Source organism: Galeopterus variegatus, unplaced genomic scaffold (genome assembly GCF_000696425.1).
Source record: "Galeopterus variegatus unplaced genomic scaffold, G_variegatus-3.0.2 Scaffold1126, whole genome shotgun sequence".
Classification (NCBI taxonomy): Eukaryota; Metazoa; Chordata; class Mammalia; order Dermoptera; family Cynocephalidae; genus Galeopterus; species Galeopterus variegatus.
Window position 1 is genome coordinate 148,061 of NW_007727237.1, and position 27,569 is coordinate 175,629.

Below are 27,569 nucleotides of genomic sequence, written 5' to 3' on the forward strand. Positions count from 1 at the left end.
TGGGAGCAATTATTGGAGAAAGATTCTGTGCAATCAAAACAATTTTTTAACTTAAAGTTGCAGTAGATTCTTTTTATAGTAAAAATAGTCAAACAAAAATAAATTGTTCATCGTTTTTAAAAATGTATCTTTTAGGGATATTAGGGAATAATTGGGTAAGGCACACAAAGAATAATTATGATTTGTAATGAACATGCTAATAATATTGATTTGATCCTCATATACTGTACACAAATACTGACAGTCAACTCTGTACCCTATAAATGTGTTTATCAATTATATTTCAATTCAAAAATAAATTAAAAAAGAAAACAATGTATCTTTCAAGTCCACTTGAAGTTTTGTCATACATGTTTAACAGGTACTGTATATAAGTATTTATTCCTCAGAAAGTCTCATACTCTTACAAACACCTCCCTCACTACCACTTTCTAACATACTTATCACAAGTTTAATCAATATAAGCTTAGCATAAATTCTTGAGGTTTGGTAATACATTTAACTGTCTGCTGAGTATCTCTACTTGTAATTTCCAACCATCACCTCAAACTTAATAACCACATATGTATTTTCCTAAAACTATCTCTTCATCCTGACACCTTTATTCTATTTATTTACATATTTTTGACCAAAAATTTAATTACTCTGTCTTCTTTTCCTCCTCTATCCGACCTCTAATTATCCTCCAACTCATTCATTCATTCATTAAAACTTGAGTACTGTCTTTATGCCTGAGTATTGAAAGTGGCTGCAAGGTTTCTGCCTTCCTGAAATTTACAGGCCTTATCAATTCTTACATCATAATGTATTTCAAATCTACCTTTTTATTGTTTTGCATTGGAAGAATCACAGGAACTTCCTAATTGGTCTTCCTATTCTAATTCATCTTGCATATGTCCATCAAATTAATCTTTCCCAAATATATCTTATAAACCTTCACTCTTGTATTAGTCTGTTCGAGTTGCTTATAATAAAATACCTAAAACTGGGTGATCTATAAAGAAAAAGAAATGTATTTCTTTACAGTTTCTGAGGCTGGGAAGTCCAAAGTCCATCTGGGGAGGCACCAGTACTCAAGGGTCCCACATTGCAAGATGGTGGAAGCAGAGAGAGCAGAAAGAGAGCAGAGATAGAGAAGGACAGACTATTCTGTTAAAGCCCTCAGAACCACACCCCTGACCACCATTTTTAACGCATTCACTGTTGCATGGTCCTACAGTCACCTCTTCAAAGGCTCCACCTTTCAACTACCATAATAGAATTTACCACCCTCTTAACAGTCGTAGTGGGGTCTTAGTTTCTAATATGTAAAACTTGGGGGACACAATTCAAGCTTCAATGAGTTTTGGGGGGACATAATTCAATCAACTACAACTGGCTTTTAATTCTTTAATAATAATGAAAATATATTATTTTTGTGTAATTTGACTATCTACAAAGCACTTTCATAGACACTCACAATTTCCTCATAACGTGATTAGGAAGTCATATTCCCACTCTTTAGATGAGAAGACATTTGGTTGGTAAGTGACAGAGACAGGACTCAAACTCCAGCTTTCCCAAGAGCCTAGAGTTCTTTCCACCAACATCAAACCTTTTGCAACCAGGCCTTGAAGACCCTCTAAAGTTAGGCACTGGCCTATTTTGCTGTATTGATTTCTTACTGTCACTGCACACACCTTTCACTGTGACTAAACTTAGACTTACTAATCCTCAAATATGGGTTCCCTGCTTCTTTATCTTGTTTGCATATTTATATATGTTTTCCATGTATATATATATATAGCGCACTATTCAGCAATTATTGGGAGTAGAGTCTGTGCAGTCAAAAATACTATAACCTTGAAGTCAAAGTAGAATTTTTATATAGTAAAAGCAGCCACATACAAAAATAAATGGTTCACATTTGTTTTTAACTCATTCTTTCACTCATGTTTTTGACCAGTTTTTATTTAGTTTAAAATCATGTTTTTAAGTTTTAAGTCTGCTTTGATAATTTGCATTTTTTTCTAACTTGATTTTTTTCTCTCTCTCTCCTTAATTCCTGGGCTGCTCCTTCCCTTCATCCTTCTCCCCATTCCTCTCTGTCCTTCCTTTATCCCTCCCTATTCTTCCTCCTCATTCCTTCCTTTTTCTCCTCCTCCTTCACCCTGGCCATCCTTTCCTACTTTATATGTGGAATTGGTATATGATTTCTTATTTTTGTTTTTTATACATCTGTTCAGGCTCCAACTAGATTAAATGATTCTATAGGGCAGGATTCTTATTTTTACATTTTTAATGTCTACTATAGTTTTATATATAAAGTTATTTGTGTATGGCTATTTATGTATGACTTTATAATTACATCGGCTAAGAATAAAATTGAAAATGGGTTAAACATGTTTTCCTTTCTTTCAGAGTGAAAAACTCACCACTTAAACAGTCTCCAGGTTATCAGACAGAACTAGTTATTCAGTTGGTATGGGTGGGTGGAGAACCACCACAACAAATAACTAGCCTGGCAGTCAATTCTTCATATGGACTGTGAGTACAATTTATGTTTTCCTCGGTCTCTTAATAGTATTTCATATATCATGTTATTTTTAAAAATAGAAAGCATGGTATTAGTTATGTCATCACCTAAAATGTTGTTCTATAACTTTGATTTCAGACCAAATTTAATGTTTACTTGGAACATAATTTTGTTCTGGTTAGTTTACTCTGGGTATGCGTATACTGCTTCCTGATGTACAGTTAAATACCTCATGGGCCAATGAATTATTTGCGATAAAGTTTTAAAGTCAATATATCCTTTCCCGAAAATACTCCCAGAAATAACTTTCTCATTCCTACTCAGTGTAGTGGAGGTCTAACAACATGAAACCAGAAGACTGTGTTATAAACTGAGTCTGTAAATGTTGGTATAGCTGTGTAACTTGTTCTTTCTACTTCCAAAGTTAACTTGTATAAATTATAAAGGCATACCAATAGTTTGGTAAAGTATTCATCTATGCTACAGATATATTTGTTTTATTTATCAGTTCATGCTGTCAAGTAATTATCCATTGCATTACAATAGACTAATAAAGCATTTGTTAGTGTTTTTGTTTTCAGAAATCAACATTGCAGTGTAAGAAACTGCTTACTATCTGTTTAGTCCCGGAGCTATTTGTCATGTGTAGGCCATTGTCTCTTTCTTTCCCTCCTAGGGACTCACTTATCTTTTTTTTTTCCTGGAAGCTATTACCATGTATTAGTCTGTTTCTGTTGCTTATAACAAAATACATGGAACTGGGTTATAAAGAAAACAAAATTTATTGCTTACAGTTTCTGAGGCTGGAAAGTCCAAAGTTGAGTGAACACATCTGGTGAGAGTGTTAGTAGTGGCAATAGTGACAGCAGAGAATCACGTTGTGAAAATGGAGCAGAGAAAGCAAGAGACCAACCTCCTCATTCACTCTCCTTTTAAAGCCCTCAGAACCATGCCCCTGACCGCCATTATTAATCCATTCACTACGGCATGGTCCTAGAATCTAGTCACATCTTCAAGGCCCTACCTTTCAATTACTGTAGTAGGACTTCCCACCCTCTTAACAGTCACAGTATGGGCCAAGTTTCTAATACATAAAGCTTGGGGGATACAATTCAAACTTCAATGAGTTTGGGGGAGACATTTAATCCACTACACACCACCTACTCTATCTTTTGCACTTGTACACCCAACTAACTTGCTGTGGTCTGAGAGTCTTCTCTCATGTCTTTTATTTGTACACCCAACTAACACTGGCTGTAGTCTGAGATAGTCTTCTCTCATGTCTACCCCAAATGCACAAACCTTCTCCTTTTAAATATTTTATTATCTCCCAGTCATAAAGAGAACAGACAGAATAAGAGAAAGAACTAATAGGAAGTTTCAAAGAAAGTTGCAAATCAACTGATCACAGGCCTCAATAGGCTCACAGTTATATTTTGTTTGGCCCTTCCTGTGTATTTTTAAAATTTGAATTAGTTGGCAAGACTAAATAATGTGTAAATCCATTTTTAGAGCTTCAACTGAAAACTATCTGACCCATGTCTGCATTCCTGCCTGACAATAGTCAGTTGAAACTGAGTTGAACTTTTTCCTCTTTAGTTCCATTGCACATTCTTCAAATCACCAAAGTCCTTACCTGGCCTCTTTTACTTACTTATCTAGCCCCTTTATACATGTCAGTTTTTAACTCCTGGCTTAAGAGATCTTAAAAGAATAAAATTGGTTTATAGTTGCTGATTTGTAATTGAGGAGGCATTTCAAACATCCCAAAAGGAGGCCTCTAAGACTTCTACTTTTTATTCTTGACTGTAAGGATTACCAAAACTTTCCTCAATGTATAGTCCCCTATTTTCATAGAAGAAGGAAATGTCTTCCCCTGAGGGGCTCAAAATGCCTTCAAGGAAGAAAAATAGGTGTTACCTTGCCTAGTGTAGGACATGTATATCTCTGATCAAGTTTCCATTCCTTTGCCAAATATTTTTTTATAACTGATGTTGATAAAGTAATTGATTTAATGATGTTAAATAATTAATGTCTGCAGAAGATCTAAACAGTTTCAAGAAAGCGCCTATGTAACCTGTATTTCAACGACCATAGCTGTCTTCTGTTTGAAAGAATTTTCTAAAAGATCCATTATGCTTCTTTCTTCAGCGTTATAGACTATAATGCATTCTCTTGTAATTATTTGTTTGTGCTAAAATGTTTGCTCTTTTACTACTCTCAGGGTGGTTTTTGGCAATTGTAATGGCATTGCTATGGTTGACTACCTCCAGAAAGCAGTGCTGCTCAACCTGGGCACTATTGAATTATATGGCTCTAATGATCCTTATCGGAGAGAACCCAGATCTCCTCGTAAATCTCGACAACCTTCAGGAGGTAAAAAGAAAAGAAAAAGAAAATGATCCTGAGCTTTAGGAGTTCTATAAATGCTGACTTACTGCTACGTATATAAGGACTTCAGTTAGGTAAACGGCTTGCCAGATTTAGTCTGTATATATAAACTGTCATAAACTGGAGAAAGGTATGAGTCTTATTTTTGTGTGTGTGTTGTTACTGATTCTTGCTTTCGTTTTTAATATTTTAATATATAATATTTTAATATTTTTAATATTCTAGGATTATATTTAACATTGAGAAAGAACCACAGGGTCAAACTTCTTCAGCTAAATTATAATAACAGGAATATTTATCTCTTTAAAATAGAACCAGGGATTGAGGACAACCCTGTTTTGGATACAGTTAACTCATTTGCAGAATACCAGTGTGCATTGGAACAGTGTTTGGGAAGCTCTTGTCTATGCTTCCTAACTCAGTCCCTCTGAATTAAAATGCTCTCTGTGATTCATTTTTTAATTGCTCTCTTAACTCATTTGCAGAATACCAGTGTGCATTGGAACAGTGTTTGGGAAGCTCTTGTCTGTGCTTCCTAACTCAGTCCCTCTGAATTAAAATGCTCTCTGTGATTCATTTTTTAATTGCTCTCAGTACATTATTAGCTAATACTACCAATTTTGCAGTTCATGAAAAAAGCAAAAAAAAAGGTGAGGGTATGTAGACCTCTCTGTCACTTTCACTTCATGGTTGAATTTATCTTTTCAAATTTTTTTTTCCATTTTTGTTTGTTGAATGTGATCATTTCGTCATGTAATATCTTCAGCACAGATTGTTGTCCCAACCATACCTTTCTAGAATCTTTGTCTCCTTTTTTTTATTTTCCTTCCCCTTTCATTGCTTCACTAAGGTGCGCTGATAATGACTTCTTGCATGTGCGGCCTTTCTATCTTATATTCTGAGTCTGTGAAAAAACTTCGTTCTTCATATTTAAGTAAGTCATTTATGTCTTGGCATGTTCGTTCTTTGTAAAATTATTGGTTTTCTTCTCATCTGTTTTTAAAAGAGCTTATTAAAGCATTTTATATCTAAAACACTATACTCATTACTTAATCTCATAGTATGTATGTGAAAATGGCTATTTTGCTTGTGTCCCAATCCAATTTCTTTATAAAGCAAAGAAACTAATATTTAGGTAGAAAGAGAGCATTATTATGGCAGAGAGTTTTTTTAGATGAAAAAAACTTTAGATTTTTTTTTTACAAACTTGTAAAAATTATACTAGTCCTAAAATTAATTAATTGCTTTATATCTTATATAGTTTTACATTCAATTGCTAGAAATTAAATACCTAAATTTATCCAAGGGTAGAGACCAATGGTATGTAACATGCAATTTTAAAAATATTTTTTCTTAAATTTCACTGTATCCTACCTTATTCTGTAGTAAACCACATAATATTATTTGTTTCATTTTATATTGAAGAATTAGATTTTTAGGCACAGGAGAACTATTTGAAGTTTCTTAATTAGTGTAAGAAATTAACCCGTTGTTGTTATGATTAGTTTATCGATATATGGGCTATGTTTGAAATAAAATTTAAAGGAAAATTATTTTAAAATATGCTTTGAAATAACATCTTAATATATGTACCTCTAATACCAAAAAGATACTTATTTATATTTAAAATAAAATTAAATATAGAATAATTGTGACTAAATTTCTTTTCATCACATTGACGTAAGAAACAATAATCTTGCTAAAGTGTATTTTATAATATGTTCTTGTGGTATATCTCAAATGTCATCAAATTGTTCTTCATTCTCATTTTGTAGGTCATTTTGAATGGTTAAATTTTTTGCTACTAATAGATGCCAATATATTTTGATAAAAAAAGCTAGTGTCACTCAGGAATTTATTTTATAAGATAAGACTATTTAGGCTAACTTTAAACATGTTATAGCTGTATTGCAATACAATTATACCATTGACTAAAATACAGACTGTGTTTTCATGATAAAAATTATGACACTGTCACAGGGACAAATATTTGTGTGTGTGTGTGTGTGTGTGTGTGTGTGTGTGTGTGTGTGTTATAAGAAATAAAAAATTCTATATGTAAGAAATAAGGGACACAGTCAAGAATGGATAAAAACATTGCATAGAACAATAAGCACTGTGTCAAACTAAGGCTGATTTCCAAATAATTGGAGATATAACAAAGAAATGCTTGTTAGCAATGAAAATATGGTTAAAGAAGGATTAGGACCCCACTGTAAGTATGATTTTAAGTAGTAGTTGAAACACAGGAAGTAGAACTAAATAACTTTGTTTCTCAACTTTCCATTAAGAAGAATGATTTTTTCTTTATGGAAAGTATGGAAACTAATAAATTAAAGCCCAAGCTACTTTATGTAAATGAGGCAGACCAAACGATAATAAAGGGATATGAAGAGAACTCATGAATTTAGAAGGTACCCCCAATAGGTAAAGGTCAAATGCTTTACTAACTCATTATTTTGATGTACAAATTAGTCAGAATTCTAGAATGAGTTGATGCCTTGTGTGCATATAGAAAATAGAAACAGTCAATAGAAGTCAGCAGGAGTTCACTAAAAGTAAGTTGTAGCAAAATCAATTTTACTTTTCTAAACTGGTAAATACATTGGTGTCTTATGGCAGCCTGTTGACATACTGTTTCCTGAAGCCAATAAGGTATTTGATAAAGAATTTCATGACACTTTTGTGTACCAGACATGTGGAAGTAACCGAGTTCTGTTTGACTATCACAAGATTGATTAAACCAGGAGTCAGCAAACCACTCTGCAGACTCAATCTGGCCCACTTCCTGAATTTTTTGAATACAGTTTGTTGGAGCGGCACCATGCATATTTATGTTTATGCATATTTGTTTATGGCTGCTTTTGTGCTACAACATTAGAGCTGCGTAGTTGCAACAGTGATTTTGACTCCAAAAGCCCAAGTTATTTACTGTCTAGACCATTACAGAAAATGTTTGCCTGCCCCATGGTTTAAACTATGGTACCTAGTAGGTTAATTTATGCCTTAATATTAACCATTATGTAGTATGCCTCAGTTAATGGATATATTATGTTGAATAACACATTATTATGTTTTTTTGAGTCTTTTCAGTAGTGAATTAAGCTTCCTATCTGAAAGAGAAGGGTATCAAAAGCTTATCAAAATTATTGCTATTTAAGAGGTAACTACTGCATTTGATGGCAGAGTGAAGACTCAAAAAGATCCAGTATTGGGCCGAGCCCGTGGCGCACTTGGGAGAGTGCGGCGCTGGGAGCACAGCAGCACTCCCGCCGCGGGTTCGGATCCTATATAGGGATGACCGGTGAGCTCACAGCGCTCGCTGGCTGAGCGCGGTGCAGCCGGTCTCAAAAAAAAAAAAAAAGATCCAGTATTTATAGGTAGAAATAGTAAACTTAAACCATGAAAATGAAATTTATCAACAGTAAATGTAAGTCATGTGTTTAGGTTAAGATTGATTGCATAGATATAGAACAGAGAAAATTAGCACAAGAGTAGTTCATGTGAAACATACTTGGAGATTTTGTTAGTTTAGGCAGATCCAAGTTTAAATCTCAGCCCTCTTTTTAAGTATGTGATACTACAGAAGATACTTCTCTGAGTCCCAGTGTCTTCATTTATAAAATGGAGATAAAGTTAGCATATTCATTAAGTGAAATGGCATATACATCATGCCTAATCTGTGACTGGAACATCATTGGCACTCAGTCAAGTGGTTGTTTTATTACTATTGACCATAACCTAATGCATGTCAATGATGTGAGAAAAAGTGCTGAATACAGTAATGTGACAAGTATAGAAGATTTAAAATTATACTTCTATATTCGTTATATTTCCTCCTCATTTTTAAAGCAGGTTAGTTTTTAAAAACTCAATGCCTCAATTTCTTCTCTTGTAAAATGAGAATGATACCGTCTACCTCATTTGCTGCCATAAGAGTTAAATGAGTTAAGCATTTATGCTGGTATTTGGCACATAGTAAGCACTCAGCAAGTGTTGGATATGACCAGCTAGCTAATTGGGTTGGGATACATTTGAGCAGAGCCTGGTTGACTATATTGCTAGCAATATTCGTTGAAGGGATTCTGGCAATAACAAAGAGTGTGGATTAGATTATATGCTATGAAATTCTTTCACATATGTTTACTCAATGATTTAATAAATATTTATCAAGCACCTACCATGTGCTCTGCACCATTATAGACAACAAGACAAAAATCTCTGCCCTCATGGAACTCACATTCTATTGGGAAAGACAGACAATTAAAAAGATAATTAATATATATTAAGTTATATAATAGTGCCAAGTAGAAAAATAATTAAAGGAAGGAGATTTGGAATGTCAGTGATGGGAATCTTAAATCTAAAGTAGAGTATCCAGGTTACTTTGGAGTAAAAATGTAAAGGAATTTAGAGAGCTGTTATCCATGAGGATGTATCGGAAAAGAACATTTCAAGCAAGTCTTAAATCTAAAGTAGAGTATCCAGGTTACTTTGGAGTAAAGGTGTAAAGGAATTTAGAGAGCTGTTATCCATGAGGATGTATCGGAAAAGAACATTTCAAGCAAAAGAATAGCAAGTACAAATTGCTCTGAAACATTACACGTGGTAAGTTCAAGGAACAGTCAGGAGTCAGTGTGGTTTGAGTAGAGAGAGAGAGGGTGGTGGAGAGAAGGTGGAAGAAGGAAAGGAAATAAAGTCAAAGAGAAAACAGGTTATCATGTGTCAGAAGATCATACACACCAATCAACCATGTAAGTTTGGATTTTGACTTTTGTCCTGAGTGACATAGAAGGCATTGAGGGGCTTTTTAGCTCATTTAATGGTCACTGTAATAAATTTAATGTGTAAATTAAATCATATCTATCCACATTCTTTAATTCAGCTTCCTAAATGTTTCTTTCTGGGCCATTTTAAGAATCAGAGTTGTATCATGTAGTACATTTTATACTGTTTAACAGCAGTTGACAAAAATACCAAGGGCTTAAAATTTCAAAATTGATTATTTTTAGTCAGTAGTAGGCACATTATAATATTAGAGCATATTATCACTACTGTTGAGAGATCTGCTAATTTTAGTATTCTAGCAAGAAATAGTTTATTTACATAAACAAATATTTTGTCAAAGATTAAATACATACCTATAATATCCATTGTTTTAGAATGGTAAAAACCAAGTCTTTTCCAGAACCATTATTTTGATGAAGATTTTAAAACCACTGATTCTTATTCAAGAACTTCCTACCTAATGAAGATAAATAATATATAGTTCAAAATAGAAAATGCTTGTTATAAACCCAATTTAATACTCAGTGTTCTCTGAAACTGTTACTGTAAAAACTTTCTTAGTGACTGTAGGGATTGTAACATCATGTCATTTACCAAAGTAATGGAAAAGCAGATGTTGTTCATACATGCACATATGTTGTTGTGATACCTGACTTCTGAGGCTTAGACATGGAACCACTTGTCTATTACCCAGCTAGACCAAACCCCTAATGTGTTTTTTTTATTTGTAATTTTTAACAGTTTGTAGGAATTTTTTTATTTCAGTCACCAGGCAAATTAATATTTATGCTAATTTTTAAAAAAATTTTATTGAAACATTGATTATACATATTTGTTGGGTACAGAGTTATATTTCAATACATGTGTACATGTGTACACTGTGTGATGGTCAAATCAGGGTAATTAACATATTCATTATTATAGAACTTAAATCATTTTTTGTGATGAGGACATTTGATCTCTTCTAGCTATATGATAGCATGCAGTAAATTATTGTTATAATTATAGATGTCTACCTTGACTGTACACAAATAGAATTTATTTTTCCTATCTAGCTGTGTTGTGTCTGTTATCCAACCTCTCACTATCCTCACTCCCTCTCACTCCTAGTAACCACAGTTCTTCCATACTAATTGTTTACTTTGTACTTTACTATAGCTTTTAGTTCTTGTCCATAGCATAAGATGCATTGCTATGGTTTCTGCTAAGAATTTACAGCATCCAGTGAAATAGATCAGTTTTATATAATTCATGTATGTCTGTGAAAAGAAAGTGTTTCTTTAGAATTCTCTAAAAAATGGAATGGTGTGGTTTTTAAGAGGTATAGCCATACAAGATAAGTAATGTACAATATTTTAAATATTGCACATTGGAGATACAAATATTTTTAAATTATTCAAAAATATTTAAAGGAGGTGTTTGAGACATACTTATGGGAAACCACTTTGACATTTGAGTTGAGGGTTGCTATGATATAAAAATTACCAAACTTATTGATAAGTATTTATTCTCCCTCAAAAGAAATTCAATAAGAAATATATCATATGCTCCCACATTACTGATTTTAAACAAAGTCTTGCATTATGTCTAATGTCTTTGAAGAGCAGCAAATTGTCTCTTGGAAATTCTGTTTCCAGCCTATGTTTTTATTTATTTAACTGATGATTACTATATTAGTTCGAGGTATTTTAATATCAAAATGTTCCTATGTTCTGTGAGGCCGGCCCGTGGCTCACTCGGTAGAGTGCGGTGCTGATAACACCAAGGCCACGGGTTCGGATCCTATATAGGGATGGCCGGTTTGCTCACTGGCTGAGCGTGGTGTTGACAAAATGTTCCTATGTTCTATCTCAAACCTAATGGGCAAAAACAGTCTGTTAAACTGCTAGGTTCTTTTAAATGAATAGTAGTTAAATGTGTACTGTAAATATAAGACAAAACTGTACTTACATAATTTTGTGTTGTGATTTGTTTTTGGTTTTGTTTTATAGCAGGTCTCTGTGATATTAGTGAAGGGACTGTAGTTCCAGAGGACCGCTGCAAATCTCCAACTTCTGGTAATTTGTTTTTTATTTTATTTTATTTCATTAATAATTATGATTCTACAGAAACAAACATAATATATCAATGTACCTTTTCTATGCATTTAAAATACGCTAACAAAAAACTTTTGTGTCACATATTTATTCTTAAAATCATAACTGTATTCTTTGCAGTCTGATAAAGTGAGAAGCAGTGGAGCTGGTGCTAGATAAAAATCCAAAGCTTTTACCTGTTAAGAATCATATAATTCTGTGTTGCTTTGCCTCACATGGATTTGTCACCTCTTTTCCCCTGGGTGACGGAGCCGCAAAAGGATTACTCAAAGCCCATCTCTTCCAAGCAGTGAGAAACCCCAGAGGGGTTAATTTCCCAGAACCCTCAAGAGAGAGAGGCATTCCTTCTTTTTGGAAATTAACCACGAACAGGGGTTCTCGCCCTGCGTTTATTCTCCAGACCACGAAATTACAGGAAAAGAACATAGGTGGGGTTATAGTTTAACAATAGAGGCTGGTAGCATCAGTCAAACAAGCAAAGTGACATTCCATAATGCAACTTGCAAAAGGTTGTTGGTCCACCAACAAAAGTTTGATCTTAGCAAACACTGTTTTTCCCTGTAGCAGTTTCCCAGTATCTTTACAGAGCAATCAGTAACTTGTCTGTCCTTGAGCCAGCAACCTTGCTGTGCCACAACTCTCCATCCACATCAGAGACCCTAGCTTGAGGAAAGTTTCCTGTCTTTTGCAAAGTCAACATTTCTATATGTAATTTCAAAAGGTTAGGCTAAACCTGAAACTACAGGTAACTAGGCCCTGTGGAATATATTTGCTTTGTATTATACTCCACAATTCTGTACTTAACACTTTATTAGAGGAAATACATTTTACTCCTCACCAGTAAATCAAATGTTTTAGTTATCTATAATCTTTTCTTTGCTCTGGGCATTCCTGGCATTGTTTAGGAGAACAGGGTAGGATCAAGGAAAAGTTGATGATATCATCTGCTTTCCTCTAGTCCTTGAATAATATCCATTTAAATGTTATGAAAGATTTTTACCAGTTATAATCTAATGTTGACTGTAAACTATCAGAGTAATTATGGACTAGTTAAATTTTTGTTTTTGATCAAAGTAATTTCTGATACATTTATAGCTATATTAAAGAAGTTCTCCAATATTATCCATAATGTGACCTATTTGTATATTAATATTTCAAAGGAACATTATTTCTAGTATCTTTTGAGGCCCCTTAAAATTAAGAAGATCCTGAATTTATTATTTTATTTTAGTGGATTGTAACTTTGCTAATCTTTAATAAAGTTGACTTCATAATTTTAACTACCATGTTTATTAAATCTTTCTGGCTGGGAATTTTTATCAGCTTTCTACAAGAAAGATTGATCTTAGCATAAATAACACTGTGTTTAGACAGGTTTTGGTCCTTCCATAGCTGGTTCTACTACTTCAGAAACAATTTTAAGAATGGGAAATATTGAGAAGGGTATTTTACGTTACTCCCTCACATTTTGAATTAGCATTTTATTAGATCTAAGATTATAAAAGCTTTTGAGATGTTTTCTTTTTACAATTGCATTTTCCTAAAGTTGCACAAGTTGATCATCTTTAAAGTTACAGTGTTTCCACACATTTCCTATTCTTTAAACTTCATACTTAAATTTACTCATTAAACTAATAAGACATACAAAGCCATGGGAATCACTCACATAATTAGTTCCTAATATTAAGTGTTAACATTGGTGGAATAAAGTTTGAATGAATAATATCGAGTGAGTAACTTTTCTATAGGCTAGAGTTACTTCTGAATTTGAAACTTAGAATTGTAATACTTTTTAATTATTACTCTTCTTCTTCCAACTACATACAATACTGTTACGATTTACTCACCTTCTCCAAAGACACGTGAATGCAGTTGTCATTATGTTAGGGATATAAGCCAAAGTGGGTAATTTGGACATATTACATGTAATATATTACATTTAAATATATTAAATGACCATCAGAAGTTTTTTAATAAGATTCAGCCCAAATAAATTAATACTCCTTTTCATCCTAAGCCAAACGTTCAAAAGTTGGGTACATCCAGCAATTTGGAACAACCAAACAAGAGGTAATTGTAGATAAGTGTATATTTAAATCTAAGTATATAAATATAAATAAGTGCATAGAGGTAAAAATCCTCCAAATTCTCTTTTCTTCAAACCAGAGAAACCCAAACATAATTTAACATTTTCCACTATATTTTTTTTTTTTGCTGTTTGGTCCATGTGAAAAACAGTATAGTTTTAATATGAAGAAATTCATATGACACTAGATATTTTATTATTTCCACCTCAGTAATTTTTTTTTTTGTCTTTTTTTTTTTTTTTTGTGAACGGTAAGGGGATCGCAACCCTTGGCTTGGTGTCGTCCACACTGTGCTCAGCCAGTGAGCGCACTGGTTCAGAAGTTTTTTAATAAGATTCAGCCCAAATAAATTAATACTCCTTTTCATCCTAAGCCAAACGTTCAAAAGTTGGGTACATCCAGCAATTTGGAACAACCAAACAAGAGGTAATTGTAGATAAGTGTATATTTAAATCTAAGTATATAAATATAAATAAGTGCATAGAGGTAAAAATCCTCCAAATTCTCTTTTCTTCAAACCAGAGAAACCCAAACATAATTTAACATTTTCCACTATATTTTTTTTTTTTGCTGTTTGGTCCATGTGAAAAACAGTATAGTTTTAATATGAAGAAATTCATATGACACTAGATATTTTATTATTTCCACCTCAGTAATTTTTTTTTTTGTCTTTTTTTTTTTTTTTTGTGAACGGCTGCACCGTGCTCAGCCAGTGAGCGCACCGGGGCCATCCCTATATAGGATCCAAACCCGCGGCGGGAGCGCTGCTGTGCTCCCAGCGCCGCACTCTCCCGAGTGCGCCACGGGGTCGGCCCACACCTCAGTAATTTTGAAATGCAAAGTAAACATGTGACCTCAACAATCACTGATACATCATGAATTCTTGTCTTTAGAGATAGAACTCTGAATTTATTCAGTTTAGTGTTTGGTTATGCTCTGAAAGATATAAGAATTCACATCTATTTTTACATATCAAGAAAGAGACTTCTTTAAAAAAAAAAAAGTCTAACTTTAGTGGGCAATAGTTGTGTCTAAAACATGTTTCAGATAACAGGAGTAAGCGTTTAAGTCATGCGCAAGTGCTAAGAGCACTATAGTAGAGACTAGAAATGAGATTCTGAAAAGCTAACCTATTGACACTGTATTCTTATAGCTATGTGTATATTTCTCTACTTGTCCATTTTAAAGTAGTTAATGGTAATTTTTGCTATCATAGGCTAATTGTCTTACTCTTTACATATTTAGCTTTTTTTGCCTTTGTCCCTATTAGAATACTAATAGGAAAAGAAAGAAATAATTTATTATCACTCCTCTTGTCAACACATGGAGATTCTACTAATTTGGATAGTCTTTAAAAAAGAATAATGTATAGGATGAGTTTGAGGTGAATCAAAAGAGTCACAACAAGATTATGTTATTAAAAACATGAAAATTAGTAATTAAATTACCAGCCACAAATAATTTCCACAGGGAAATAGGATATAAATAAAATATAAAATAATTGATGCATTATAGATTATTTAAACCGATAGAGCTAATATGAAAAAGTATTTATGGGAAAAGAAGAAATGTATAAAAATAGGTTGGGAGTTAAATTGAATTCTTCATATATACTAAGAGAAGAAGTAGCTGTATGCCTTTTATCAAGACCAGTGTGTCTACTTTAATTAATATAAAGAGGAACTTTTTTACAAAGGTTTTAAATCTCACAGTCAAGATTTGTGATCTTAACTATTTAACTAATAAGTACCAAAGCTCTCTTCAGAAATTATTGTGAGAAAATCCAAGTAATGAGTATAATTTACTCTTTCCATTTATTTTTAAATAAACCCATGGTGTCTCTGAAATAGAAAGTTAATTCTGCTTGCTGAACATACACATCCTGAACAAATGAAGGTTATGGCCTCTCGTTGATCTTTATTTCAAAGAACTCAGATTGCTTCACTGAGCACTTCAATAATGTTGGAATTTTTTTAGTACTGCATCTGTATGTGTGTGTGTGTGTGTGTATGTATATATATATCATATTTAAGTGATTAAAAGAAAAAAAAACCATTTGTTAGGTTATTTCAAAGTGAAGAAAACCCAGGGCCACATATGCTATGATATAAATGGTGTCACCTGTGGTTGCTTTGCATCTTAGACATCTATAGCTGCTTGTTTTTCTATGTTTATTTAATTGTAGTACAGTTTGATTTGGTAAATGTATTCAAGCAAAATATGATGAAAACCATTTTAGAACTTTTCCATGAGTTACCACATAATTCATGACAACCAATAGTAGGCAATTTTAGGATAAAAAATAAATCTGCCTTTTAAATTTACATTTACAGCATATGTTGCCTTCCTTCATTTTGAAAATTATCAAGCATTTCTATAATTTTATTATTAGGTATAGATATGTTGCCCTGCTATTGCTCTGATAGAAAATATGTCAAATAAAATTAGTATTAATAATTTATTTTTATACATACATGTGGCTCTTTAGTGTCAGAGAGGATAGTGATATTTTAAAATACATGTAACATATCACAACTATTATATTCTTTAAATCTGAATTGTATTTATATGAAAAACAACTATACTTATTTCTGGAAATGTTACCAAGGTCAGTTTTACGTGTGTGATACTTTTTTAATATGGGATTTATGAGGCTCTTATATGCTCTTTAGCAAAAATAGCATGGATTTTCAGTGAGTAATCATTTAAGACCACCATAGAAGTAATTCAGTCCTGCCAGTGTTGGCAGGTTTTTCTTGGGCAGAGAAGAGATTTCAAGGATCTTTGCCACATGGCCAAAAAAAAGTACTATTTTGGTTGTGGGGGGGGCAGATGTTTGGGGTGTCAAATTTTGACCTAATTTTTTAAGATTCAGTACTTTCTCTGTGATTTATTTTTTAAAGCACCAAAAGGAAGCCCTTTTATTTACTTCCAGTTATCGCCTAGGTATTTCTTCTAGCAGAAAAGCTTTCTTTATTCAGCAAATATTTAGTTACTTAAAGACTCCTACATGTAGCGTACTCCACTGATCACAAAAGAGATGCAAAAATGTGTCAAGATGTATGCCCTGCTTTTTAGGCATTCATTTCAGTGAGGAAGGTCATATGTGTGTAAATTTTAAAAAATAAGGAATTAAGTGACTAACATCATATGAAAGACAGATAAAGTCTAATATGAATTAAAAGAAAGGGAAGTGATTTACATCTTCGGAGATTGTGAAAAAAATAATGGATGAGATATGAGGATACCTCCAAAAGTTCATGAAAAAATAGAATTAAAAGATAATACAAGAACTCAACAGTTAGCACTGTTGCTTAAAGCATGGTACTGATAACACTAAGGTCCAGCTAGCCACCAAAAACAAAAAAAAAAAGAGATAATACAAATCTTTCCGTGAGCTTTTTGATGACCCTTCATATCATTTGAGATATGCCTACAATGAGTAGATCTCTAAAAGTGATCAGCCAGAATACTACTTAGAATTGCATTTGTTTAAAAAAAAGTTCACATTATAAATTAAATAAATACTGTGAGAAATTAGAAACTTTTTTTTAAGGAAAAAGGACAAAATCTTCCTTATAAAAATGTTAGATAAGATTATAGGATAACATTGGGAATCACAGCCAAAATAAAATTAAATATCTTTTACCTTAGTAAATTTAAATAAAAATTTGAATCTATCTAAAATATAAGTATTATTTCTACTATTTTAAAGATCCCTATGGTATATTTTAAAGATCCCTGTCGTATGTAGTCGAATGGGTTTAAAATAAAAGTTTTACTAGCAATGTACTAGTATAGGATCTTGGTTCTTCTAGAGAAACTTTATTCAGTTAACCAATATCAATAATTTCTAAATTTTCTTTAATGAACAGTTGACTGCCACATATATTTTTCTTTATATGTTCTCTAACATATATACCAAGATTTTGCCAGATTGTTCGTACTTAAGGAAAAATTATTATAAAGTTAATATTTACTCTATGAAAGATATCACACTACTGATTGCTATACTGTAATATTGTAAGAATAGTTATTAACTATATACATGGCCTCTCCTTATGGTCAGTAATGTGAGAACTTGTTTTAGAGGTTACCAAATTTTCATTTGTACTTTTTTCTTGTGGTTACTCAGTGTTTGTGACTGACTATATGACTGTTCCTTCCGTTGTCTTCATTTGTGTAGGTTCTTCATCACCACACAATTCAGATGATGAACAAAAAATGAATAATTTTATAGAAAAGGGTATAGTATCTTTACTTTAAAGTATTTAATTTTACTTATATTTAATTCATTAGTTTACTTTGAATAGATTTTGACATTTTATATCAAAATATTATTTTCAGTGAAGACCAAAAGCAGAAAGTTTTCCAAGATGGTAGCCAGTGATATAGGTAGGAAATAGAAATTTCTATTTTGTTTCTAATCCTTGCTATATGCAATGCTAACCAACACCAGAAAATTATCCAGTGCATTGCATTTTATATATATTAATTTATTATTCCTATGCTAAACAATAATCTCTTGGGCTCTGTCTTTTCTAAACTCATTGGGGTGATAATTATTAAAAATCAGTTAAATTGGGGTGGCAGGTCTTTCTCTGACTTACAGTATGAACTGTTCTCTTAATTTTCATTTTTGCTTTATTTTAAAATAAAACAGGGTTCAATTTATGCCACAAATAATATAATTTTATACTCTCAAGTGTTGAAGTAATTTTTTTCTTAATAGTTATATTTGTATTTTTTCTACCTGTATTTCATCTCCCTCTTATTTTCAAGACCCCAAATTTCAAGGAAATCATTTTTAAAAGATTGACTTTTTTGTCTGTAACCCCTTGGGTTAAAGGGGAATTTTCTAGAACATACCTCCCTCACCCCCCACTGCTGCCACAGTAAGAATATTTATATTACTTCTTCTGATAGTTTTTGTGGATATACTTGGAGATGACTACTCAGTCCAAGGTTTAAAGTTAAGGAACAAAATATATAATCAAACTTTGGGGACATAATCAAATTAGGGTTTTGGGGTCACAAAAGTTTGAATGTTTTCCAAAGATGTTTAAAGCCTTGAAAAAATAGAAAAAAAAAAATTGGTCTTTGATTTAAATCCAAAGATTTTATTATACTGTTATTATATTATTTATTTTCCCCCAAAACCCCTGCCACATATTCCTTGAATTTATTTCAATTAGGTTAATTTCTAGGCACCTGGAATAGCTTTACATTTTCTCAACCGATATTGTTTTCTTTGTGTGTGTGTTTTGTTTTGTTTTTTTGGCAGCTGGCCAGTATGGGAATCTGAACCCCTGACCTTGGTGTTATAACACCACATTCTAACCAACTGAGCTAACTGGCCAGCCCTGATAATGTTTAATGGTTAAATTTTCAAAAATTCTTTGTCCATGTTGTCTGCATTTTGTAAATTGAACCCTGTTTAGTTATATTAATGGTTGCTGCCTCTTAGCCCTTCTGGTCATTTTTAAATAAGATGGTTTATTCTTGTGCAAAAAGGGCTCTTCATTTATGGAGAATCAATTATTTACCTCTTTGTATTTGTGGTTTTTTAGTGAATCTTTGGTAATAGTTAAATCACTTTAATCATGTACTAGCACTATAGTATAATACTTTTCAACCAGTTTCCTTTATAGTATATTTTATCTTAATAGTACATTAGAGTTTCTTTTACTGTCACATACTATACAAAGTTAGAATGAATTTTTGTACATACATTTTGCTAAACAGCTTTTAGAATGAAATTACCTAGGAGTTTTACCTAGCATGAAAAGGACTTTGTACATAATTACATTTTTAAGTAATTTCTCTGATTTTTAGTCTGGGTTATATTTGCTTTATTATATATATTAACTAGCTTCCCATTTTTTTCTGTGTTTTAAATAGAATATGTAACATAGAATATTTGAGTTTGACTATTTGAAAGACTTTACTAACAAATTTATTAGGGCTGGGAAGATCATTGGAAGGATAGTTCTGTGACAACATTCTTGCTTTTTTTTTTTATGTTATTGCTGAGTTTGGGGGAGTTGTTTGTTTTTTTCTCAAGCTTGTTTCTGTATTTTTGTATATTTTGGGTGGACATGTTAACTTTATTCAACTTTTCAAATTTATGTTAGTACATAGTTATGCATAATTATTTTTAACCTTCAAGAACCCAGCTTTTTATATCCTCAACTTTATATGTAATTTTGTTTGTTTTCGGTTGCAATCTTTATGTGTGTTTTTTTAATCCCAAGATTTGGGTATATAGAAGGAAAGCTAACATCTCGAATTTTTCGTCTTTCTAAGGAAGACAGTTCTATTTTAGACTGTAAAGTTTCTGCAGTTGAAAAAAATGACGTATTGGTTTATCTCCCTACATTAGTATCTAGTTTTTAATAATTAGCATAAAATATGCTATTGACAAACACATCGAGTGTCAATAAAGTGGAAGAAAATTATAGATCTCCTGAGGACCTCTCTTCATGACTGGTGTTTTCTGTGTGAAGCTGTGGTGTCAAAAGTACCAAGACTTCCTGAACATTCTGAACTCCATACACTGCCCATCATCCGATCCCATTCTTGCTATGAAGTATCCTGAACCTAATAAAATTATCATATATCTCAATCTGTAGACATTTATAACTTCAGTATTAGGTAGTTATGCAGTGGCCTCATAAAGTAAAGCATAAGAATTAAGCTTCTAACCTCCAAGGTTGGCACTCATAAAAGAAACACCTTGTGTGAAAGCCTGACTGAATGACTTGGCTCTAAAGTTTATTCCTAAGTATCACCTCTTCTTTAAGAGTAACTACTGCTGGTGAAAGAGTGGGTGTGTGCACGTGTGTTGTAGGGGGCAGTTCAGGATGCCATTTACACTTAAACAGATTAACCCAAGCATGAAAAATCAGCTTTTTTTTTTTTTAACTGCCCAGCAGTATAGCTGAGGTGATAATGATAATTTTTTGAAATGTACTTAGCCATTATAATTTTTCTCGTATTGTGCCAACCCTTTATAAATAATTTTTCACATTTAATCCACTCAGTAATCTTAGTGAACTGGTTACTATTATTCCCTGGTTTTACAGATGAGAAAATTGAATATAAGTAACACATATTGGTTGCATAGCTAGCAAATGATAATGCAGGATTTGCAGTCAGGTAGCCCAACTCCACTGCTTATCCTCTTAAACTCTATGCTATATTACCTCTTAATACAATTTACTGAAGGCTGTAAGGATTCAAAAACAAATCCCTGTGTGTTCATAGCAAGATAATCTAGTTATGGCCCTGTTCTAACTACATGGTAACCTGGAAAAAACATGGCTCATATTAAGTTCTGTCCTAGTACCAGATCATGATGCCATTTTGGTACTCATCACCCAAGCATAATACACAGTGCCTGGAAGTCTGCCTTCCTCAAAGACCAGGCTCAAGGAAAAGATAACTAGGGCAAACTGTGGGGTATGCTAGCGTATCTACCCAAAGACTCTTTTTATAGTTTGTTTCCTGACTGACAGCTAAATCAGGTGAAATGATCCTGACAGTTGCAGCATCCACAAGGAAAACTACAGCATGTAATACACGTATTATAATTTGTTTTGCCTGTTTATATTTTATGATAAATTTTGTTAGTAAAATCTTAATGACCAGCATTTTCAAAATCAATAACTTTTTCTCTACTACTAGCAATTTTCAAAACTCATGTAGAAAATAAGATTATCAATTTTTATTTACTCATATTTTCTAAAACTTTGAAAGTATAAAATTCTGCAAAGCTTTTTATTTTATTTGTATAAAAATAGCACTAAATGCACATCTTTGTTAATACAGTATTAATCAAATTTTTCATGATATCCTCATGAATAAAATATGGTCCAGATGCTAGCATTTTTTAGTGAATTTGAAACTGCATGATTAACTTTTTCTAAAGATTATTAATTGTATTTCATTTTGAGTGTGTTTCATTCTGGAAGTAGATTTATAGCTGGATTCTGTAGTCTGTGACCTGGCCCATGTTGCATTTTATTACTAAATTTTATATAAAAGGATTTATTACCAAATTTTCTGATTACATGAAGCTATGAAGGAAAAGTAATACTAGAGATTAAAGAATAAATATTGAACATTGTAGTGACTTAAATGAGTGCTGTGCCAAAACAAATAGAAAAAATCGCTCCATTTAATGCGTACCTCCAAAGTTCAAGACAACTATACTAAATGTTTTTCCTATGGTATTTTGTTAATTTAGGGACGATTATACCTTAAAGCTCTCATATTCTGTGTTAGCATGGTTATTTGGGTAATAATTAATTTTCTTTTTTTAACAAAAAACAAAGTAATTTTTGTAGTAAATTTAAATGAAGATAATGTTGTTCATTAGTCGAAGTTCTTTTTTCACTAGTTTTCTTGTAAATGAATCCCAGTGATTCCTTTTTTAAAGTGTTCTAAGATAACTAAAATCTGTTCTTTGTCATTTTATTCTAAATCACTAAATCATTAAATCACATAAGCTTTAAGTAGATCTAACCCCTTAATTTCTCAAGAAAAGAAATTGAGTCTCAGAGAAGTTAAGTGGCATATCGAAGGTAATCCCCCATGGTAGTGACATAGTCAAGATTGTCTAGTCAAGTCAATCTAGTCTCTAGACTCATCTAGTCAAGTCAAGGTGTCTTGACTCTTGTTTTACTGTATAATATCTCCCTCTCTCCTGTTTCATACTTCCTACTGAAGCATCTGCTTTTTATTTTTTTATGTGGTTGCTTTTTCTTGTGCTGTCTTCCCAATTCTTTTATATTTACAAATTGGAAAATAAATTCAAGGAGGTCCATTTAAAATGTGTTGCCATATGAGTGAAAAGGTATGTATTAATTTAGTATTAAGTTATAAAATTATTTAATTCATTATAAAATTCAAAATAGCAGTAGTATTTCTGCTTTATTTCTCCAATATTCAACCCAAAATATGGTATTGGATCTATAGAAGTTCACCTTTATATTCAGTCTACAATATGACTGTTGAAAGAATAGAAATTCATCTTGAAATGAAGCTGAGTCAAGTGTGCAGTGATACCATTTTTACAGGTAACTTTAATATTTCCTACTTCAAAGAAAATTATTACTTACCCTCAATTGGTCAAGAACTAAATTTCATGGGAAGATACTTTAAAACAATTATACAAGTCTGAGTTTCTCTAATGAATTCTGTTTTTCCTTTTTCAGGATGACTAAAATCTGAAGAGTATTGGCATATTATGTATTCAAATGTTAATATTTCTGAATGTATTTTCTGTCAAATTTTTAATAAAATATGCTTGAAAATCTGTTTCATATTCCCATACTTACTGTGTGTGCACTTATCTGTCTATAGAACCATCTTACATTGGAAGGATGTGAAGGATTACATTACATTAGAAGGATTAGAAGGATCTTTTTAAAAATAGCTTGCTGTTTGCTTCCTCACATAAAGAAAATTAGTCCAAATTAAAGTTACATTACTGAAATAAAACCTTTGTCAACTCTTGTGTGAACAGAGCTATAAATGTGACAATTTATGTTCTGTCTTTACTTACTTTATTAGTTTGTTAGAGCTGTCATTACAAACCCGGTGTCAGCAGGTTTGATTTCTTCTAAGTCCTCTCTCCTTGGCTTATAGACAGCTGCTTCTCACTGTATCCTCACATAGGTTTTGTGTGCTCATGCCTCTGGTGTTTTTCTGTAACCAAATTTTTTCTTCTAAGGACACCAGTAAGATTGGATTAGATCCCAACCTAAAGGCCTCATTATAACTTAATCACTTCTTTAAAAATTCTATCTCTAAATATAGTTGCACTCTGATGAACTGAAGTATAGGGCTTCTATATATGAATTTAGTGGGGAGAGGGACACAGGTCTTCCTGTAACACTTACTATGTCAGGTTTATGTAATACTTTTTATTCTGTAGAAAATTCTCTGAGGTTTTGCAAAGGACTTAATTATAATGTTAAATTAGACGTTAAGTTTTATGAATTTTTGCAAAGCAAATAGGGTCAGAAAAAAATTTGAGACAAAAATTCTAGGAGGTGAAAAATGTAAAGAACTTGTTATAGGCAAATCTTTACCAGACAAGTATTGATAACTCTGTGAAGATTTCCCTCCATTTCGGGTAATGGATATGTGTTCTGTGGCCATTCCTAAAAATCACCTTTTTGATTAACAGGACTATATTTAATTTGCCCTCTTTATCTCATTTTATTTATGAAAAAATTCAGCTTCTTTCTATAGGAATAAAATTCCATGACAGTTTTTGTTCAATTAGTTATTTATTTATTGCAATGTTTACTGAGCACACATCAAGTGCTAGACACATGCATGAATGCAATGTTTTGCAAGATAAATTGTGTTTCAGAACTCATGGATTCTACCTTCTAGCATTGGAGATAGGCATTGATATTATTAGTTCAAATTGCTATTAAAATAATCTGTGATAAGTGATGAGAGTTTATGCTCCTTGGTCCCACTTTTCCTCTTGGATTCCTTGCCATATTCTGCAAGTTGATTTTTAGTCCCTTTGCTCTTCCGATTTAATGTGCATGCAGGTTAATATTATCCCTTTGAAAATTGTAGCATTGGATCTCTGCATGTTGTGAGAAAAGTGATATTGTCATTTTATTCCAATTGCTGAACCTAAGTATAAGCAAAAATCAATTTGCTTTTTTTCTTTTTTTTTTGGCAAATTCATCATACTGTGATAACAAGTCCTTTTATATTTTACTATTGTTAAGCTATGTTTTTACTATAAATGTAACCTTATAAAAAGTAGAAGTTATAGTTCTGTTTTTCTTTCTTTTAAGAAACCTTCTTTAGAAAAGTAAGATGTGGACACAGTGGGTAGAAAAACTAAAGAAAAATTACAAAACATCTGTCTAATTTCAAAGAAGCAATGACAATTTCCACAATTGAGAAACCTTATGAAGATATCTCCAGTTGCAAAAGGACTAAAACACATCAACCACGATGAAACTGTCATTTATGGTATAATGGTCCAAACAGTCCCCTTGCCTGGAGATTTGCTTCTCTTGCACATCATACATCTTTCCTTGATATTGAAATGTGCATTGGAGGAGACATGATTGTTGTGATCAAGTATAACTTCACTATTTCTACCAAACAAATAAAGCTTTTTATATTTTACTCAACCAGCCAGCTTTGAGGTCCTCATTCAGGTTTATAAGAAGAGAGAACAAAAGACCTAGGTTAATAACCTGCTTAGACATACCTCTGACACTAGTTTGCTTCAGATTGAAGAAATCTCTTGGCTATCATTGACATTGTTTCTGCTGTGGACAAAAGCATAGAAAAAGAACTAGTTTGCACTCTCCAACGACAAAGAATTTTGAAGCAAGGAAGAAAGTGAGTGTCAGGGGCAAGGATTGAAGAATACAACAGTTGAAAAAAAAAAAGAGTGTGTCTTCTGGGAACTCATTCAAATAGTTCAAAGGTTGTGTCTTCTGGGAACTCATTCAAACTCATTCAGTTTGAAGGCCACAATGGAAGTTGAGTTGCTTCACGGCTTCAGCAGAAGTTTCTTGGTAAGTGTAATGAAATAAGCTGGCTGGGTAACTGAGTTGGTAAGTGCTTCTGAGACTCCTGAGAAGTAAAAATAAGAGCTTCAGAAAATTGTGGATAAAGTCTGCAAAATTATACCGGAATACAGGATATAAGCCAGGAGGACTGACTGGAGGTTCTCTAGAGGTATATTTGGCTCTACTGGACCTGTCATCAAAGAGTTTGATGAAACAGACTTGAAAACAAGTATATTCTCCAGAAGTCACACACACAAAATGCAGAGATACAAACTTTTGGCCTAAAGTTCAACTTTAGACCTTAGGTTTGGTACTACAGGAAACAACTACAGGTTGAGTATCCCTTATCTGAGATGGTTGGGACGAGAGTGTTTGAGAGTTTAGACTTTTTCAGATTTTGGAGTATTTGCAGAATACATAAAAGTTGAGCATCTCTAATTTGAAAATATGAACTCTGAAAAGCTCCAATGAACGTTCCCTTTGAGTATCATGCTGATGCTCAAACAGTTTCAGATTATGGAGCATTTTGGATTTTAGATTCTTAGACTAGGGATGCTCAACTGGTATAAAACTGATGAGAATGTGTGAACCTATTGTTTCCAGGCACTGAACAACAGTCATGCCAGAATGTCATCCTTGAGAGAATGAAAAAACATGAGGTGAGACCCACAGATTCGCCAGCTTTCTGCCACAGAACATGTTCATGTTGTAGCACAGGGTAAAGTCCAAGTGGAGTTGCACTCTCACCAAGCTAAGGAGGCTGACATTGGAGTTCTGGGCTGCTAACATGATTGGAATGTGTGGGGCAGGGTACTAGAGAGGAAGCAACTGCTCAGAGAAGACTTTCTAGAAGTCTGCGTGCAGATTCAACCAAAGTCCTGGGAAATGTGTACTTTAAATGTTTATATGAGAAAAGAACTGCTTAAATTAATGATCTCAAGGTAGAGCAAATTAAATCCTCAAATTAATAGAAGGAACAAAATGGCAAAAAGCAGTTAGTGAAACAGAAAACATAATAAAGGTAAACAGATAGATAAACTTCAAGTATGAAGACAATATTGGCAGACATTCTAACCATGAAATGTCTTTCTGTTCATGCCTGTCTTCCATGAAGCCAAGCAATATAGCACTAATTTGAAAAACTACTTCCTGATGAAACATCCAGTTAAGTACGGAGGAAAATAACCCAACAAAGAGAGAAACCAACAAATGGTAAAAAGACTGATGTTGAGCTTTAAATGTATTTAAACCTAACCAATGCTAAGCCTTTATGCAAATTGTAAGTATAATATGCATTATAGAACATGGAAATGTGAAAAGTAATATAGCTAATAAAAATCAGGAAGAAGCAGTGTTTGTATCCTGATCTTTCATAGCTGAGATCCAGTCTGAACCGTCTAATATCAAAACTTTTATACAAATGACCTTAACCTGTGAGTGATTTTATAATGCATTTCCTTATCTTCAGAGCTTTTAAGAAAGGACATATCTTAGAGTAAAGAAAATGTTTGAAATACAGCAATTCCTTTAATTTCACTTTAGTTAAATTTAAGGAAAAGAAAACATTTATTTTTCGGCATATATTTATCAGTAGGCTATCGACACAAAGAAAAAATGTCAGAAGTATGTTCAATCTTAATGGTTATTTCTGGTTGGTGGGATTTGGATGATTTTTTTTAACTTGTACTTTTATGTATTGTTTGAATTCTTTACAATGAGAATGAATTATTTTTACAAAAAAAAAATTTTTTATAAAAAAAAATCTAATTTAAATGTTAGCAATGACATTATGTCTGTCTAACAACTATTGCCTTATGTTTTCCCAGCTTTTCACACTAAAGTACCTATGAAATCAAGTTAAAAGATGAACATTTAGTTTCAGTAAAAATCAGGTAAGGGTAGGTGATCACACCTCAAGTAATTAGGGCCACTCAAGAAAAATCCTTGCTAGATACTGCACAGTTCTCCTGCCTGTCACTTAGCAAATATTTGGATAAATACCTCTTCATTCAAGGAAAAGAAACCCATTACAGATGTATTCTAGCAAAATTTTCTTTTTTTTTTTTTTTTCCTTTTTGTCTTTTTTCGTGACCGGCAACGGATCGCAACCCTCAGTGTCGCACCCCTACCG

General features: G+C 32.7%; 1 protein-coding gene across 2 annotated transcripts in view; it reads left to right on the plus strand.

The window, feature by feature from the left end:
* Positions 1-27,569, plus strand: part of STXBP5 (syntaxin binding protein 5 (tomosyn)) — a 185,207-nt gene that overhangs the window by 117,828 nt on the left and 39,810 nt on the right. The window contains exons 17-21 of one of the 2 annotated variants that reach the window (XM_008574989.1): positions 2,401-2,526; positions 4,740-4,891; positions 11,686-11,751; positions 18,064-18,123; positions 18,225-18,272. In XM_008574989.1, coding sequence (XP_008573211.1) covers positions 2,401-2,526; positions 4,740-4,891; positions 11,686-11,751; positions 18,064-18,123; positions 18,225-18,272 — 452 coding nt within the window. The remainder of the gene's footprint in view (positions 1-2,400; positions 2,527-4,739; positions 4,892-11,685; positions 11,752-18,063; positions 18,124-18,224; positions 18,273-27,569) is intronic. The other variant, XM_008574988.1, reaches the window with a different exon arrangement.